The 19479-nt window shown below is 37.0% G+C and overlaps 1 protein-coding gene across 2 annotated transcripts in view; it reads right to left on the reverse strand.

Moving 5' to 3' along the window:
• The window catches only part of LOC128999474 (protein winged eye-like), a 131097-nt gene that overhangs the window by 79115 nt on the left and 32503 nt on the right, over window positions 1-19479 (reverse strand). For both annotated transcript variants that reach the window (XM_054426016.1, XM_054426015.1), the window contains exons 3-5: window positions 10780-10938; window positions 6220-6342; window positions 4228-4449 (exon numbers count right to left, since the gene is read on the reverse strand). In XM_054426016.1, the coding sequence (XP_054281991.1) occupies window positions 4228-4449; window positions 6220-6342; window positions 10780-10894 (460 nt within the window). In that variant the 5' untranslated portion in view covers window positions 10895-10938. The remainder of the gene's footprint in view (window positions 1-4227; window positions 4450-6219; window positions 6343-10779; window positions 10939-19479) is intronic.

The raw sequence follows: 19479 nt of genomic DNA on the forward strand, positions 1-19479 counted from the left end.
ATAGTTTGAATGGACACGAAAAGGAACGTCTGGTTGAGTATATTATCAAGAGAGAATCTGAATAAATTCGATTTACTCTTTATTTATTTTTGAGATGTCAAGAGATGGGGTTCTATGTTCTATGTACAGCCTAAACACACAGAGTATTTCATGTGGCTTTTATTCTTCTCAGACCGTAATGTGTGGACAACATTTCGAGCATCACCTTCATTCTTCAAATACTTTGCCAAGAAACAACACCCGCGACTCCCGCCGCGCCGACATGCTACAGAACATTAACAAGTGAACATCTCCTGATCTCCTGTAGTCCTGTGAACCGGTTATCACTGGAGGGGGGGGGGGCAGAGTGGGGGCGTGGGGACAGAGAAGGGGAACCGGTTTAGAAAGGATTAGTTCCAACAGGGGACCGGTTTGGAGGACTGTACACGGCGGCTCCAGCCCAGAGCACGGCGTGACCCGCTTTGCGGAAGTTAAAAAAGGGCAAAACTTGCAATATTTTATAGTTGGTCTGATCCCAGAACATGGGAGTAGTGACACATTCGTATTCGTGTTTACAGCAGATTTTTTTGGCGAGACTGTTTTTATTTGGCTTTTGGTAAAAATACTGATTGTATTCTACAGAGATAATATCACAAATTAGAATATCACTTGAGGGGATATTGTTAAAACTTATACAATGTCTTCAGGATATGTCTGCCGCGTGGAGACAACGAGGTGGGGGCTGGTTTCACTCAAAAGTTGTTAATTATTCGACAATGACAAAGTACGAAATCGCTTGATGACTATCACCTTGGACCCTTGATACAACCTACCACTATAGCTGGCAAATAATGCATGCAATGCGATAAGATTAAAACAATCTTCCCATCTGCGAAAAAATATTGTGTACATTATTGCCTTTGAAGATACAGTACTGACGATACTGTACCTTTAACTAACATAACCGTCGGTAAATGTGTATAATAAATGTATATATTTGCTAGGGGATTTAAGGTTAAATATAAGCCTATGATATTCATTTATCATAAGATGTGTTAAATAATTGTGTAAATCTGACATATCTGTAAGGGACTTAAATTTTTTTCGATAACAATTCAATGTACACATATTCTGTGGGACGCCTAGGAGAAAACCCTGATAGTAATTTATCTAAAGATAAATATTGTTAAAACTCCTTGATAAATAAACCTTTATCTTGCAAAACCTCTAATCTAATCGTCACAAAGTAACAACTATTATTTCACTATCAAATTAAACAATTCTTATCAATATCCTACTGACTGAGGAGTGCGATATGATAATCACAAAGTTGTGAAATCACTTGTTCCATAACCATAACCTATCTACTATAATCGCAATTAGATTAGCTAGAAGCACACAATCCATAAATAAATCGACAATTATACAAAGTTAATTTCGAAACTTGGAGTGAAACACCGATATACCTGTAATTACTTGTATCACGATCGCTTCCTAATTTATCAATAGTGTACTCCAGTGAGGCAGCAGGGTGAAAACGGACGTAATTGCGGAACTGGGGTTGCAAAAAAGGGGGTTGTGGGGGGGGGGTTAACTCCCACAGGGGGGTCCTCCCTTCCGACGGCGATTCTCTTATTTCATCTCAGTTATACATGAACACTCGGCGAGTAGTTAGTGCAGTACGACTGCACTTGAAAGCGAAAATGAAATATGTACTCGAGAAAAGGGAACTTCGTTGAGTTCCCGACTGAAGGACTTGGGTTGGTCCAAAACATTGAGGAGAGATTGCTGTAGACAACTAGTTTATTATAGAAGATTTTAGTTTATGTGGGCAAGTCAGGGCGCGATGACTGATATTTTGGATAAATATTAGGAGTTCCGTATATTTTACACCCTATCGTGCATGTTATCACAAATTTCCTTATCTGTCGTGTTATAATAATGACTGATGTTTTGGTTGAATATTAGACACCCGCTATGCATTCTATACAATCCTATCATGAGTATAGGAAGACGGTAGTTTCTTACAACAATGGTTTATACAAAATGCCTGTCATACTTCTCAATAACAACTCCATGAACTTTATTTACCATTCCACAGGCGACATTTTTGGAACATCAGTCTAATCTTCCACAAATACAGTATATGTTTATAATCATTTGACATGCTAATTCCTATTCAGCGAATCAGCGGATGGAGGAGAACGTGTGGAGCATACTAATCCGTATATATGGGTTTATCGTCAATTATCGTTTATACAAATCACTATGTCTACAAATGAACGTGTCAAACAGCTACAGTAGATCTACTAAAAGCGCTGAGAAATTACTAAAATGTGTTCCACAATTAACTCATTAACTGAAATATCAATTTTAAGGACCAGTATTTTTTTCAGTTTGTCGCCAAAGGAGGAAATTTAGATTTTGCGTGTCGGGTAAAAAATTGGCCCTGCCAATGTCACGGGCGGACGACATATTTCACTTGCCGCGTTGGCGCGCACGCGATCACGTGACCTTGCGGCGTTGCCAAGGCGACATTTCCCGCCAAGGTACACAGCGACACAGAGTACGAAAGGTGAAGTGTGTCACAGCTGACGTGTGCTACGACTGTCACATTACGCTTATTTCGTAAAGGTCTACAACAAAATAACATGAAACATTTTTGGCATTCTGGTAAAATTTGTTACACAAGACATCACAAATAGTTTTGTACAAATCAAAATGGTGGTACAGTGCTTCTCGTGAACCTACACAGTTGATACTTCACTAGTTCAGAAAATTTGCTTCACAGAACCGTTGCAATGACAGAAAAACCGTGCGTGTACAGTAATTTGAAATTGTTGATAAATGAAACGGGTTTGGACACAATATACCATATAGATACAATATCCTTAAAATTGTTTATGTAAGCAGAATATTCTTCATTCTTGACCTCTCCAAGAGTTCGATTTATTTTGATAGCTTAACATGCATAACCGACACAGTTCTGAAATGAAAAGACTTTTTTAGACTTCAACTGAAGTACACGAACTATCAACTGAAGTTCAACTGAAGTATTAACGAAATGTTTAACACAACTAAATAGAAAGAATATGGTTGATAACTAAATAGAAAGAATATGGTTGATACAAGTTTTGAGACATTACGAATATAAATACGATCTAGCCTACATTTATCTATCAAGTAAGCCGATATTAATTAATAGAGCTCGTCCCACGCACAGGTCTTTTACGGCCTATGCGGGACTATTGTTCGTATTTTGTATATGTAATATTGTAAAAGATTTTTGGAAATAAAACAGATTTTGATTTGATTTGATTTATATGTTTACATAAAACAGAATGCTTTGGTAACATACGCTGAATTAAATACATGGTTAAAACAGAGTGAATATGAGTAGCATCAATAAAACTTTAGAGTTCAAAGGCAAATGCACTGACGACGACACAAAGGCGTATAAAATCAAAATCAAAGGGGTGATATTAGGGTGGGACGGGGAACACAGGTGCCTGCAATTCACTTGATACAACCGCCACACGGGCAATATTCGGTATTTACGCACTGGTATCAACGGTTTTATTTTATTCTAAAGTGATGAGAGTAGATTTTAGTAATGTACGGAAAACGTTATTTATTTGTCTGAACCCAAACATTCTCATTAAAAGAGGTAGCACTACTTTTGAACATTAAATCATATTCTAAAGAGCAAATGGTAGGCTTATTTTTACCTGGGCGTTTTACGTCTCGGTTGTAATTTGTATTGTCCCTTACTTTCTCCGCCACATCCAAAAATAAGATTGCTCAAGAGTTTATTGTTTAATTCTAAAATATACCCAGTGGTAGTGAAACACTTAGGAATTTAACACCTTAAAATTAAAATGCTCTAGAAAAATATACGAGATCTCGTTTATTAAGACATCTTTGTCTATTGTTGTCAACGAATTGGTCATAGACAAATATTTATTTAATTACCTTCAGAAAATAAGACCATAAGACCATTGACTTTATAGTATAAAGTCAATGATACGACGTCTCTTGAATATCATTTTAATTTAGAGTGAATAATCGTTTTCGTTAATCGCTGAGTACGTGTTTAGTTTCTCTACAACGTGCTAAGTACAGTAATTGCTGTTCAATTAAAACATGAACTTCACAACACAAACTTAATAGATGGCAAAGTAGCTGTCAGTAACGCAGATTCGCACAATAGTTTGCAATCGCAGCTATCTACCTAGCTTGTAGACTTACCGACAGGTGTTTTCTCCTTGCAAGAACAGGCTGGGTCGTCCTGCGGAGCGGGTTCCCAGGACCGTCTCTTGGGTCGCCGCTCAGACGCCGCCTCCAGAGGGCGCTGCTTCTTCTCCAACCCTTTGGACATGAGCTCCTGTAGCTGGGAGATGCCGCGCTCCACGACGGGCGCCCCATACGTGATCGGCGACCCGGGGGCCGTGGGATACGTGAACACGCACTCTGGAACAGAAACAAGACACTCGGTCAACATCAGTGGAATGGAAGCTGCAGGAGTAGGTACATATCGATATGACACTGACGATCGACGACCCTAGGGATGGAATTCAGTATAGCCTATCTGTGACTAAACAGGGAGTTTTTATTAAAAGTATTACATTATTTGGAACTAATTATTGCAACCCTTAAACGCAAATAAATGTCTTCAGTATTCTTTTGAAATTTGGGATCAATATCGTTGTACAAACATCGTAAAAATCGAGACTCAATGTGTTAATTAATAATAATATGATGTAGAAACTAGAGTCATCAGTCTAAAGTGAAGTTTGCTGGTTCGTTGCCGTTCAAAGTCGATTTTGGAATCCGGATGTCATTTTCCATTGGGCTATCTATTAATATGCTATGCTACAACGAATGACCGACGTTATAATAATACGTGGTAATAAAACCAGATCTTGCTGATAATAATACGTAGTAATAAGACCAGATCTTGGTCTGCTTCCTTTAAAAAAAACGTAAAAATGACAAAATAGTGTAGTGTAGAAAAAATTAAACCCTTAATCCGTTACAAACCTAGCATAAAAGTATGGCTTGCAGTTTTAGAAGTTGCCCCGTCAAATTCCTACGCAATTGTCGTAATCACGTTAAAATTCAACCGGTAACCACATACAACCAACTCTGATTAATTCATTTTTGTCTAAAATCATTGCTCAAATAGATTCCATCGTGCTAACTATAGTCGCGGGCCAAAATTACAATTCAACTACCAGTACGAAAATGGGCTTCTACAAAAAAATATGAAACCGAAGGTGTCTAGTTTAATTCGTCTTTGGATTAGTCAATATTCAGCAGCCATCAACACGGCACCACCACAGGGCGTAATTAAAGGCGATATCCGAGACCCTTTCCTCGCCCGAGGCGTCAAACACTGTTCGCGCCAATACCGCCCTAAATTACCCGCTCGAAATCGATTCCCGCCACACCGGGTTTTGATGCGGTCCGGTTCTGCAATCGCGAAACCGGTCGCGTGCGAGATAAATAGTCAACTTCCGCTGGGATTTCGATCGTTTTCGAATAATGCATAGTTTCCAATATTGCAATTCCTGTACGTGGTATTATCTTGTATTCGTGTAATATTTGATTGACAGGATGGGCGTATTTTTTAGAAACAATAGTACAGTTACTGTATTGGGATTTAGACCTAAGTTATAATTTCTAGACGATAGAAGCTAATTCAAATGAACTGTTTAGGTGGTATTTAAATCCATACTTTTTTCTTTCTTCTGAAGGCTACATGTATATTCTTCTTACATGAATTTCAGCCATCTACTGTATATCCATCCAAGGCATCAACTAAATTCACACTATTACAGAATATATAAAAATACTGTATCTTAATTCTCCGATACTGGCGAATGGCGATACTACCATAGATTAAAAGAAGTAGACATATTATAGGCCTACTCTATACTCTAGATGTCTATACTCCTTTTATCTATGGTTTAAGTGATAATCAAACATTGTTGAATTGAGCCAACGACAACTATTGTGCTGCTGTCAATTGCTGATTAATTTCTGTAGTATCCGACACACCGACCTTTAAGCAAACTTAACGGACAGGACGACTAACGGTAAACTGTGGCATTTTCCATATAGAGAAAATAGAATCTTGACAGTAACACCAACTGTAAGCTATCTTCTACTGCAAAACTGGCTACAGCTGGTCCATACCAATTGACGTCAATGGTAAAAGGTAGATTGTAGTAGACCTACCTTTATGCGCAGGCGGCAGTATGTTGTGGTAGGTAGGCGCAGCCACTGTCTGTGTGTGCGCGTACCTCGGCGCTGCGTACACGTCACTGGGTAGCAGAGAGTACACTCCATACCTGGCGAAACCTGCAACAAACAATGGACATAAATGATCGAAATTCAGTTTACTACGAGATATTATCGACTATCGGGGTCGGCAGTGTACATGTTTCAATCAAGTATGTTGCAACCTTAAGTTCTCGAAAAGATTTTTCGATTTTTCCACCACACTACGATGTTTTTAGCCGTTTTACAAACGTTTATTGGAGGCCGAAAGCTATTTCAGTTTGACACGAGAAGAATCAGTAGCTTCCATAATATACTGAAAATGAACCCAGCCTGGATAATTGAATTTTTGTATGGTCCTGGCAAATGAAACATCTAATCTTCGTCAGTAACAGAGCGAAACAAGTTAAATCACTTCATTCTACTTCTACACTCACCCTTCACTCATATTTTGGCTAAAATACACACCGAGATGGCGTTTTTATCTCAATTGGAAATGTCTATAATAATAATGTTTCCAGGCGTTGTGCTGTAGAGAAGTATTTTTTCATGTGTAAGTTTTCTCTCCTTTTACAGACGGGATGGGTTTCAAGCAGGTCCGGAGGTCATGAAACGTCACGCAGTTTTATGTTTACTCAACTGCATTGGAAAATCTTCACAATAATCCATCAAATAACAGAAAGCTATGGGTTTACCGTAGTTCAAAGTAATAGCATTTTAGAATGGGCATGTAGAAAAATTAAAACAGGAAAAACTGGTACAATTTGACATTTTAATGGCGTGAGGGAGCAAGAACGGTTTGAATATCTCACCCAAGGTCTAATGCCTGCTGATTCACCGATAGCTGCAATTGAAGATTACATAAGTAATAAATAGGTTAAAGTTGATGACCGTTGTAAAGTGAAGTACGTTCTCGAGGCCAGTTTGAGAGTTCAACATTCAATTTCTACTAATTCTCATAGTATCGGATGATGACGCTGTAGATCTAGTTTGTAAATATCAAATGGTAAAAACAAGCACGAGACCCCGCGGTCGAGACTTCACACAGAGGTCAATTTCTACGGATTCTCCGAGTCGTGTGTGAAGATTGAGTTTCACCTGAATCGGATTATACTCAGTCGGCGGAAAAGAAAAATCCCAGTCGGGTTCTCTGTGTAACCGTAGAAGCTGTACTCTGTTACTCTATGTCGCCGCGGTGGCGGGAAGTCTTATGATCGCTCCTCATAGACCCTACGACGCAATACTGTATCACTGAAGCGCTTTCTGTTTAAGTTTGAGATATGTGTCCGTGTTAAATATGCCTGCCCTTTGTATCGCCTATCCGTAGTACGGTATAGCTATTAGTTGGGTCATTGAGTGGATATTGCACGTCTAGTAATCAGTGAGTCACCGGTACGATCCTGAGATACTGTAAGTTCAAAGCTTTTATATTCAAGATGACTATATACTACGGTATATCTTATAACCGTAAATATATCTTACGGTATATTTATTTTCTTCTGACTCCTATTGGTCCCATTTATGTCACATATTACATTCAAAGGACTTTGGTGGTTAGAAATTGGATGCAGCTGTCCTTGATTATTGGGATTTTATTTCATCGCCCAAAACGGAGTAATCTGATTGTAGACAGTAACAAAGCTGTTACCTAATTAATTCAACACTCATCCGCAACTCATTTCCGCTTTGGAATACGCACACTGTGTAGGCGTCTTAACTCCAATTTTGTCCATCATAATCAATTTCTTATAACCTTATCAATAGCTTTAGATTGTTTTCATTGGACCATATTCAAGAACATACTTGTCTGTCTATCAATACAACACTTAAACCGGAAGGATTCAAAGAGTTGCATCAAACAAATTACGCAACACGCCATAGTTGTACTCTAAAATAATGACATCCACATGTGAGCCGGTCACACAGTGATGACTGAAAGTTCTCAATGTGTTGTCAATTTGCTCATCACTTGGCTGAGAAGAACAGAGAATTCTTATTTCAGTGACAGTTATATGGTTTAAACACTTGGCGGACTTCAAGTGTTACATTTTTCATTTCGATTAATCCATATCCAACTGACTCTTACGAATTAAAATACAGACGATTTGCTGATTTCAAAAAACTAACTTCCTTTCTGCTTAGGAATTTTATTCATGATGGTCTGGAATACACCCCCTATCCGTCATGAAAGTACTACAGTATAAAATAGTCGTGCGACGAGGAGGATCAAAGAATACTTTATAGACTGATTTATCTTCGTTTTTCTCTTGCTAAATTGCAATATACCTCAATTTTGCACCTCGCTATTTTCATGACAGTTCTTAAAAAATAGAAATATCAATAGGACATTTCTCGAACAATCCAGCCCTTGTACCTCTACACCAACTGCACTTTATTCCCGAATATTTAGTATTATATTTCTTACACAATGGCGACCAATAGTATAAGTTACACACGTATGTGATTTTTTTGCTAATCCCTCAAAAATAAGTTGGTGTTAAAAAATCTAGTACAGTAAAACTAATTTTAGATAGGAGTAAACATGATTTGACTGCAGCGCTCTCGGTCAAACACCGCGGAGAGAAACACTCCCTTCTCAACTCCCATCCACTCCCATCCACTCCCACCGGTAGGACGACGGCAGCGGCCTGTTATTAAAAGCGAATCAGCCACAATCACAATCGGTCGTAGTCGTTGGTCGTACGTGGACAGTCGACAGAGGTGGGCAATAGCATGCGTGGTCACTTAGCCACCATTACTCACCGAATAAACACTCGCCGAGAGTCACGAGCAGGTAACTGTGGTAGGAACATCGAAGTCTACCTCGATGGGTAGGAATGCAGGACGTGCCTCTGTTCTAGCGTTAGAACGCCTTGCATTCCGTGTAAATGAGGAAATTGTGTATAAGTTAACTAAATTAAAAAATAACTAACTCGACAGGAAAGATGGATCACAACGTCCAGATAAGGAGTATGTTGAAGATAATTTTAACGTCTGAGTAAACGGAAGAGGATCTAACACCATTCGATTTAAGGGGAGAAAGTGGATGTTTGACGTATGACTTCACGGTGTGAAAATTCAGCTTTGACTATCGTACAATCAATCTGAGATATAAACGTGTATATTTAAGGCACGAAACACCAGTTTGTCGTGTAAGCGCATACTGTGGCACTTCCATATATTAGAGGACCATGTAAACTGAGGTGTAAACGTGTATCTTTGATGTGCGTTAAAACAAGGAAGGAATTGTACATCTTTGATGTACATACAAATTTAAGAGGATTCGTAAAGCTTTGATTTACATACGTACAAACTGAAGAAGAATCATTGATGTACATACAAACTGAAGAGGACTGCGACTGGTACATATTTGTGGTACATACAAACAGAGGAGGAGTCGTGCATCTTTGATGTGCATACACATTTAATAGGAGTCGTACATCTTTGATGAGCGTTGAAACTGAAGAGGACTCTTAAATATATTTTGATGTGCATACAATACAAATCGAAGAGGAGTCGCGCATCCTTGATGTGCATACAAATTTTCTTCTTACATTTTATTTTGGATCGTTATAGTAGAGGCACGAAACCTTTTTGGTTTGATACATAATCAAGGACCAGGAGCATGCGACTCACCGTGTATGTATGAAGTAATTCTTATTTACACTGCGCTATCGTATTTTGTTCGGCTTTTTTATTTTCCCTAATAAATCCCCACTGTTGATTGGTATAATATAGGCCTAGTTTAGGGTCGAATTTTAGAATCAACATCAATGTTGTAACACTAACACGTAACGCCACTGTAGCCACCGTTGATTAAGACTTATAACAGGCTGTCAAACATCTCATTCCTTGTCAACAGACAGGTGAGGCCAGAGGCTTGTCTACGGGCGTCACGGGCGATCAGCGATATAGATAAGACGGGATTAGGATCAAATCCGCTCTCTCGGAAAATAATTTCTCCCTTTCTCTATTCCCTCCCTGACTGACGAGGCAGGACACACGGGAGGGATCTGCCTTCATAATCTGATAACAAAGGTCGTCCAGGAACCTCGACCTGCGAGGAAGTCCACAGGGCTCAGAGCTTTGGGGTCGGGGTGGGTGTGTGGGTGGAGACAAAAAGCTTTATAATTGATAGAATCGTGACATAAAGTAAAAGTAATGAGATCCACTTTCAGTGGAAAGAGATTTCTCGATTTCTCTGGTCATAAATTGTTGTATGTGATGGCACCTTGCATTTTGGGTTAAAAACTCAAAATAAGTTTTCAGGAGGGTTATTTTTCACTATAGATTCATCATGGAAGATAACACTAACGTTAAATTGGCGAAGATAGTGACCAATTTTTTTTTGTTTACATCTATCTACGGATCAATCTACCATTTAAAAAATCGTAGTTTGGTCCGTATAAATTTAACTTAAAGTTTGTCCCGACAACTTACACGTTTCAACGCTTCAGAAATGTCGATATTTGCATAGTAACATGAGTACAAGATGTATGTGTATTGTAGGATACTCACTGTCAGCGCCTAGATGGTTGGGCTGATGGGCGGGTGGCGGGTGCGACATGTCCAGGGTGGGCCAGGGCCGCCCAGGCGTCCTGATGCCGCCCATGACCGGGGCGCCGCCCAGCATGGCCGCCACCACGGGGCCGGGACCGGGCGCCCCGTAGCAGCCGCCTGTAACAAGACCATAGTGTTAACATAAATAACATAACGTACATAACCACATGGATGTAAAATTCCGTCGCAAAAACATGAGTGCAGAAGGGATGCTACTATTCGGGACTCACTGAAACAACTACTCCAGAAGCAAAAACTTTGGTTAAATTAAAGGTCGTTGTCAATAAAATACGATGCCACAAACCCGAACTCAAACGGAAACCCAAGTCAAAAATGACAGCTGTTCAAAGATTCATCAAATTTGCGATGTTACTTACTTGTACTATACGGCCCTCTAGAAGTCGGATGAAAATCATAAACATAAGGATAGGTTTAATGTACATCAAATTAAAGGTCTTTAGAAAACAAAGCTGCAAATTTGAACTCAAACGAACAACTGAGTCAAAAATGGCAGCCGTTCAAAACATTCAAAATGATTCAAAACAATCTTTGAACGACTGGAATTTTTTACTCTGTTGTTCTTTTTAGCTCAAGTTTGTGACATTGTATTTTACTAAAGAAGACCGTTAATTTTATGTTCACCCTTCATATCGACCTATGCTTACATTCAAGAAATCCTTTTGACTTTTTGCGGGACGTTCCCATGATATTTTAGAAAACTGATGGTTAATTCCTTCAAAAATAATATTTTTAGAATAAAAAATAAAAATTTTTTAAAAATTATATTGGTGTCGTGTACCAAATCTTAATGATTTATATGTTTTCAGAACATAAACCCGTATGCGACTATTGTACACGCAGGCTGTCAGTCCCTTGAGAATATTTCTGCACAAACAAACCATTGAATAGGTAAGGTAAAACATGTAATTGCTACAGTGTTTAAAAACCAACTTAAGTTTTTTATACCTCAACAATACATAATGTACAAACAAGTGAAAACCCTCAAATTTGCAATTCTGTTTAGTTATTTTAAGCATAGGTAATCCATAGTAGTAGCCAAAATATTTCCCAGTGAAATATTCAAACTCAAACATACACTCAATCGAAGCAAAATTCATCTTCTTCCGTTTTACTACCTAGGTAGCAATTGTAGCAATTATGACAACGAAGTAGTTCAACGAGGCGAATACATCTGACGAAATTGTAAAGAAAGAGACAATGAAAAGTGAAGGCTTGATGGGTATGACGTAAGAGAAAGTCAATTGACGGATAATTGATGTATTGACTGTGGAAAATGGCTGAACTGACGTCATTGATGCATTACACTCATTGAACACTACTTTGTACGGGTTGAATGAACAATTCACTTCCGTGTTCAACTACCTAAGCAAGTTTAATTATTGCATACTTTTGTACGATTATGATAATATGATTGTGTGGGACATAATATTGGGGACGTGTCAACGGTGTTTTAATTGATTTACGAGAATTTCACCCACAATCACTTTTTAACCCATGTCAAATCCTTCGACACAATGTTATGTATGTTAGATCATTTCTCATACACAAGGAAAATAATACTTTGGAGAAAGAGTTCAAACTCTCATTGGGACATTTTGATAATTAAAACCACAAAGTTTTTATGGGTCCTAAAATTTATGATGTTTTAATTGTCAACAATAATTAATAACTTTTTAAAAATCGTCTAATGGATTACCAAAGAATCTTGCCATGGTAAAAAGCGATACTTTTCAAGGAACTGCACTTCTCTTAAAGTATATTTTAGGCTGAGAATGTATGATGAAGTTATTTTTCCATAAAACCCCATGAACTTTGTAAAATATATGCAATCAAACATAACGTACGTCATAACGTCATTTCTATAGATACGTACATCATAATTTTGTTAACATAACTTGACAGGAATAGTGATAACTTGTTAGACCCATGCAAATAAAATATGCCATTCCCACTATAGAAATTCGGTGACTAGGAACATCATAGGACTGTGCAATTCAGTTTAGTTAAAACTGAATAGTTTTAATGAAAAGAATCGATTCGACCTAATTGAGCAAAAGCCTAAATAAGAAATAGGTAGTGGTATGAAACTTACTTATCAATGCTCAAAGAGACTGAGTTGGTTCTTCATTGATCACTTTGAGACATTTACCATCAAGCGCTTTGACATTTTATAAGCCGTAATCTTATCAAAGCAAAGGCAGGTGAATGGCTCTGAATGTGAGTACCCGGCTATATAGAAGCACTCGCTCACTTGTAGGGTCTAATACCGCATGATCAGGTCCAATACCGCATGATCAGGTCCTTTGCAGACCTAGTGAGGTGAACTGATAAAGATAAGACGACTTTGATTCAACACGAATTTAACGATTTTGTCATTCCCTAATCAACCTATCCGAACGAGTACGCACTGGACCCGGACTACATTGTCAAATAAGGTTGAAAGAACTGAGTGCATAATGGTAACTCTTCGGTTGCGTTAATCTTTAGGAGTAACTCAGTTACAGTGCGAGATTCTATTCTAATCATCTGCATGGTGCTAAATATTCTCTCCCCAACTGAACACGTGGTCTAGTACATCCCTGGGATAAGTGGAGTGTTGTAAATGTCGTCCCCTCGCTCTATCTGACAAGGAGAGGTGAACCAACGAGTATGGATAACGCTGCTGGCTGTAGGTTTGTCTTTTATTCTTAGGCATGTCATACAAATTAAGTATTTGAGGATTTTGTAAACAGATATTCTGGACAAGTGATGAGAATTTCTGCTCAAACTACAGAGTTCACAATGTTTTTGATCTTATTTGTTTGTTTTCTACGAATAATCAGCACGGGAAGGTTTACAAGTAAATACTACAACTGGAATACCCTGGTTACTTTCTTGGAGAACATTTTAACTTTTAACATAAACTTTAATATAGCTTTTATGAAATTTCATACAAATGGCAATTTTTGCTATTTTTCCTGAACAAAGTATTTTGTTTTGATTGTTTTTTCTCAATAGTGGTTCTGGTTAGCAATCAAAACTGGCCTGTTATAGGGATACTCTACTGTAGGTTTTAACTTCAAATCCTCGAGGTATGGCTACATGTAAAACAGTTACGATAAAATACAGCCCCTATGAAACAACATGGCGTCACCCACATGTCACAATGGTAGCCTAAATGCACATTGTTGAATACATCATAGAACTGAACTGTACAGTTGAACTTCACCAACTTCAGCTCTGAAGTTGAAGTTGAAGTACATAGAGCCGCGGGACACGCGACCGAACACAACGTTCTGCTTTTAGCAACAATTCCGTTCGTTCCGATCATAAATTCTTTCCTAGACTCCTTGCATCATCGTTGATATCCATGGCGAATGATAGTTTTCTTGGCTTTGGCAAATACAGTCTCCCTTGTCTGGGATTAGTGTCTATTGTTACGTCCGTATGCTGTTTCAGCTGCAATTAAATATATCAGTGCAGCGCAGAATTATGATTAGACAGAGTTATAATTTGTACTATTCATATTTAACCTTAAAATAAATTACTTATTTTAAGTACAGTATAAGGATTTCAAGATCCTTTGCACAATATCAACCAAACCACTGTGTATAGTTTATACATACAGTATTACACATTTGCTTCATTCCTTTCCTTTCCAAACCAACGATAATATGAAGATTTATTTACAAGTAATGGAAAAGGCTATAGTTTGGTACAAACTTTGAGTCGTAGTTCAATAAAAATGTATTTTTTATTGTCCAGCAAGTACTGTAGTTATCAGTACTGTTGATTGGTCTACAGTTTTACTTAACGGTAATCATTTTTTACCTTAAAGATAAACATTTTGTTTAGTCGTAGTACTAGTATAACTTAGACTACCTATTTGACATGATTAAAGTATTATTTCCTTCTTGCGGTTCTTTCAAATAAGGATTATACAGCATGACATTTGTTTGAGTCGTCAGCTTTCACAACATATAGTACTGTAAAAGTACTCCCAATTCAGCACTATAATCCGAGACAACAAAATTCAACACAATTTATTTTAGGAGCGTTTACAGTTACATGCCAGCGATGTCAGTGTTTACATGTTGTAAGCCTACAGTGCGAGGTAGGCGTATCGGACTTATTGGCCCGCTGTTCTCCAATATTGATGGGTCGAGTTTGTCAGCCACGACACGCAGAATAACAAGTCTGGTCTGATCTGGTACAGTATACGACAAACGTGTATTGTACACGTGAAACAAGAACTACCCAGACAACGCAGCAGCATTTATATGATCTTTTTTTGTGGTCACTTTTGAATCGTTGTCGATGCACATCACTAAATTTACATTACAAGTAATTACTAGAGAAAACATTTTAAAATGCTATGAAAATACTATTGCTTGGATATTAAACGATAAAAATGTAAATAATGTGTTATACAACAATATTCCTGATCACAATAATTTATAACTGTTCAGATATCACACTGGTAGCCTATATGCTATATTTATTGATTACTAGTTGAAATAAACACGATTTATGAGCTACGGTACTTAAAACGTGTTAAAATATTGTATTATGCAACAAAAGCTCTTAACACAATTAATTATTTTTCCTACAGTCACCCGACAAAGTTGGCTTCCCTGTACTGTTTATAGTACAGAAAGCTGCTAATTGCTGCATATTTATACTTTGCCGTACGGTTTATACTTTGCCGCACGGTTTATACTTTGCCGCACATCAGGATTCCAACCAAACAACACAAAACAGCGTGGTTTTATTATGCACGTAATCCGTGTACGCTTGGAAATAGGTTGGCAACACTTAAAGATAATAATACTATGAACAGCTGATTGACTATTATAACTACGATTTAACCTGTCATTTCGTGTTTATAGTTTTGGTATTTCTGAACTTTCTGGACTTTTCTTTTAAACGTTTTTAAAACATTCCTACGGTCTTAATAAACAAGAAAATACCTTTAAAGCATTTTTTTTAGGCGCGGAAACCACTTCAAATTACAAAAACATACGGAACTATATTCTCAAAAGACGGAGCACATTTCTTGCCGAGGAAAAATAGCGGAGTGATACGGACCACGGGTACTACTTTCTCCAGGGCACCATTTGTGTAATTGTGTTGCTAGCTTAACCTAAAAACGTGTTGTATAGTGTTTGAAAGACTAATTATTTATGTTTTATAGTGACTGTAGGAAAAATATAATGTGTAACACGAGTGAAAAAGGCCTTTGCTGCACTCGAGATCATTCCGCGTAAACATTGCTCTCGTGTGCAGCAAAGTGCCACTTTCACCACTAGTTACACAAATAACTATTCTAACTAATTGATCACCAAGCTATTCAGAGTATTACCAGTGTGATTGTTTAACAAAATATGCCATTTGTGAAAAGATAGTGTTTTGGAATTATTTTATTTGTACTAAATTATATTTATTTCCAATTACTTCTTATGATGTCTGCATTGCGCTTGAATATTCACATTTCATCACGCTTTGTCTCAATCATGAACCATACCATAAATAAGTTAAAATCGAGACAATCATTTAACACAATCATTCTTCACCCACCTCTCCGCCTTCCTCTTTAGATTATAAATCTCTCTCTCTCTCTCCCTCTCTCTTCTATCGCTCCTCAGAGTGATTTATTAGTTACAACCACTTCCTGGGTACATCAAACACGGCGCCGACCTGGGTAATTTGGTCCGCAGTCTATAATATGGGTTAGGCGGTGAAGACACATGTTTTGGGCGGTGGAACGGGTGATAGAGTGCTAATAGAAGCGCACATTACCTTCATTGAGATGACAATCAAAAACTTTCAATTTGTCATTCATCGAGCTCTAGCTCATTAGTGAAGTGGTCTAAAAATTAAAAACCATGGTGTGCTGTTATGAAGCAAACCCTGATGGGAAATAACGCTATTGTGATAATTCTTCATAAATTTCATCATTTATTTATATGATATATTAATATTAACGATTGAAACTAACCGAGAAATACTCAAAGCACAGAAAAGAATAATTGAAGAAACAAAAAACCCTTTAAATACCACTGATATGGTTTTTAGCTTTCGCAAGGATACATTTATTTAAATACTGTAAGTTGCAACAAATAAATACATACATCAAAATACTTTTATATGTAATAGTTTTCATTGTTACATCCCTTTTCCTTACGATCTAGTGGAGTGGCGAATGGTAACTAAAACGGTTATTTAATTTAGGTCTTTCTCCTAGGGTTTGATTTATTTCTAGAGGTCACTTTTAAAATATCCAGTAATGCTGATTAACTTTAATTAATTGCTAACTAGCCGTTGTTCATCTAAACTGTCTTAAAACAAATATAATCTTTGAAAGATAACAAGGGTTTACACTATTCGTTTTGATTCTATTAAAATGTGCAGTTTTCACACGGTCCACTCGTATTTTTATATTTTAATAATTTTAAGAACGTGAATCATCTATACCGCTATATTTGTTATTATTTGTTGTAATTAATTATCTATTGCCTTGTTTATATAGCCTAGTAGTAGCCCTAATCACAATAGTACTTATTATTATATATATATATATTATAATTTCTAAAGTGCTTGTTCGGTGACCATCTGTTCCTTAATTATTTACCAATTTCCATAAATGAGGTGTCACTTTAACGGTATTTTTACCCACTACACCGGAAAATATACAAAACACTCATTTTTCTGTTTTTTTTTTTTCGTAAAAATGATCCATTATATAATTCTGCAAGCAATTTAGACTTGAAATGTTATTTATTTTCAAGTCACACCACCTGTGGAACGACCTGTTTTCGTTACATGTTTATCACCTGCGAAAATGCATCATTACATTGTTTATTACGGAAAAAGGATGTTTACAATGGGTAAGTAATGTTTATTATCTTTTGGGAATTTAGCCGACGTAAACAAACGAAGATTTGCCATTGTTTTGGCAACTGTTTCAATTTGCAACAAACAAAACTGTAAGTACAACCAATGTAAATATTAACTTCCAAATTGAAGCCATAACCTAAACTCTTCTATGCGTTTCAATTTAAATAAATAAATCCAATGTCTGTTTTAATTAAGATAATAATTAGTCTTAGTAGTGTAGCGAAAAGAAACGTTCAAAACACGGGTAAAAGTGCATCCATACGTGAGATAAGATATCTGGTTTTATATATGGAATCAGATTATTCACTTTAAAGAAGTCTAAACTAGAACCACTCAAAAGTAAGTACAACACGGATTCTTTAGCATTTACATTTATTCATTTACGAAATATGATCTTCATTTTGATATACTGTACCTACCGACCATTCTATGTATATTTAAGAATTCTGTCTTAAAAAATCACTTCTTATCTTTTCTTTTAATGAATGGTTATGTTGTGTTGGTTTTGTTACCGACAGGAAACGGTTTATATAAGTTTCGAATCCGTTCTTTACCAAGAGGCGTAGAACGCTCTGTTCTATCATAAAATAAATAAACACTAGGTTCTATGTTCTATCCAACACAAAAATGTAAGTTAATTACAAGGTCAAATTTGGGATCAGTTAGCACTGCAGTTTCCTGCACTACAAAATAATCAGAAGAAAGCGGAAAAACGATATTCAGTAAAAATTACCCTATTGTAAAATATGTCAAATTTAAAAAATCTTGACATGCTGATGCAGTACAGGCCTCTAAACCAACTACAGTTTTTTAATAAAAACACAGAATAATATGAAGACAGACAAGGTTTAGTTATACTGTATGGATCACGTTGTCGCAAGTGGATTATTGGAATAGTGATGTCATTAGATGTAATTTTATAATAGAAGAAAAATGTTTGGCTAAGAATCTGAATCGATAAAAAAAATCAAAAATTTCACAGTTATAAAGACTGTGTCAAACCTAAAACTTTAAACGTTGTGTTGTATTATTATGTAAAAATATCTACATAAAAACTAACTGTAGCCTACAATACAAAATAAGGTATCTAAGTACTTATTTCTTTGTCCGTGGTTCTGCCGACATTGCTTAGTACATGACTAAAAACTAGGGGAGGAGGAAATATCCATTTGGCCCAACATCTCGGAGATTCTCGGCCAACAAAAACAGCCGTCCCCGCTAGACTGACTCTAAACTAGCGAAGTAAAGATGATACAGGTTATTTATGACAGATTGGTCACACTTTAACGTAGTAAACTACAGTGAATTTCCTTAAAAATTACAAGATTAATCATACTTGGGTGCAAATTACAACTATGTCACTATAGCTTCACGCATTGATTTAATTTGTTTATTAGCTACCACGAACCTATACGGCATGTAGCTTTTCTTATTCTAAGAGATTAGGCACAGTTGTTATTTAAGATACGTGTTTAGAGCAAGAATCTAAACAAGTTTCAATTTTTAAACACCGTAAGCCCTATCGTCTAGTTTCTGTAATAAAGCCAGCAAACGTTTATTTTAACAATATTTGTTTAGGTGTAATCCTAATGTTACCTTATGCTATCCCATAATGCGTAGAATTTTGAGTTTTAGTACAATAGTTGACGATTGGGTTAACAAAATAAGGTGTCAAGTCACCGGTAGCGGGAAGGAACGTTTGGCCCAAACAACCCGTCGATCCTGGGCCAACCAGAATCGCGACTTCCCCTGATCTGAGCG

The sequence above is a fragment of the Macrosteles quadrilineatus genome, unplaced genomic scaffold (genome assembly GCF_028750875.1).
Source record: "Macrosteles quadrilineatus isolate MER2022 unplaced genomic scaffold, UCM_ALF_1.0 Scaffold_8__2_contigs__length_117827958, whole genome shotgun sequence".
NCBI classification, from domain to species: domain Eukaryota; kingdom Metazoa; phylum Arthropoda; class Insecta; order Hemiptera; family Cicadellidae; genus Macrosteles; species Macrosteles quadrilineatus.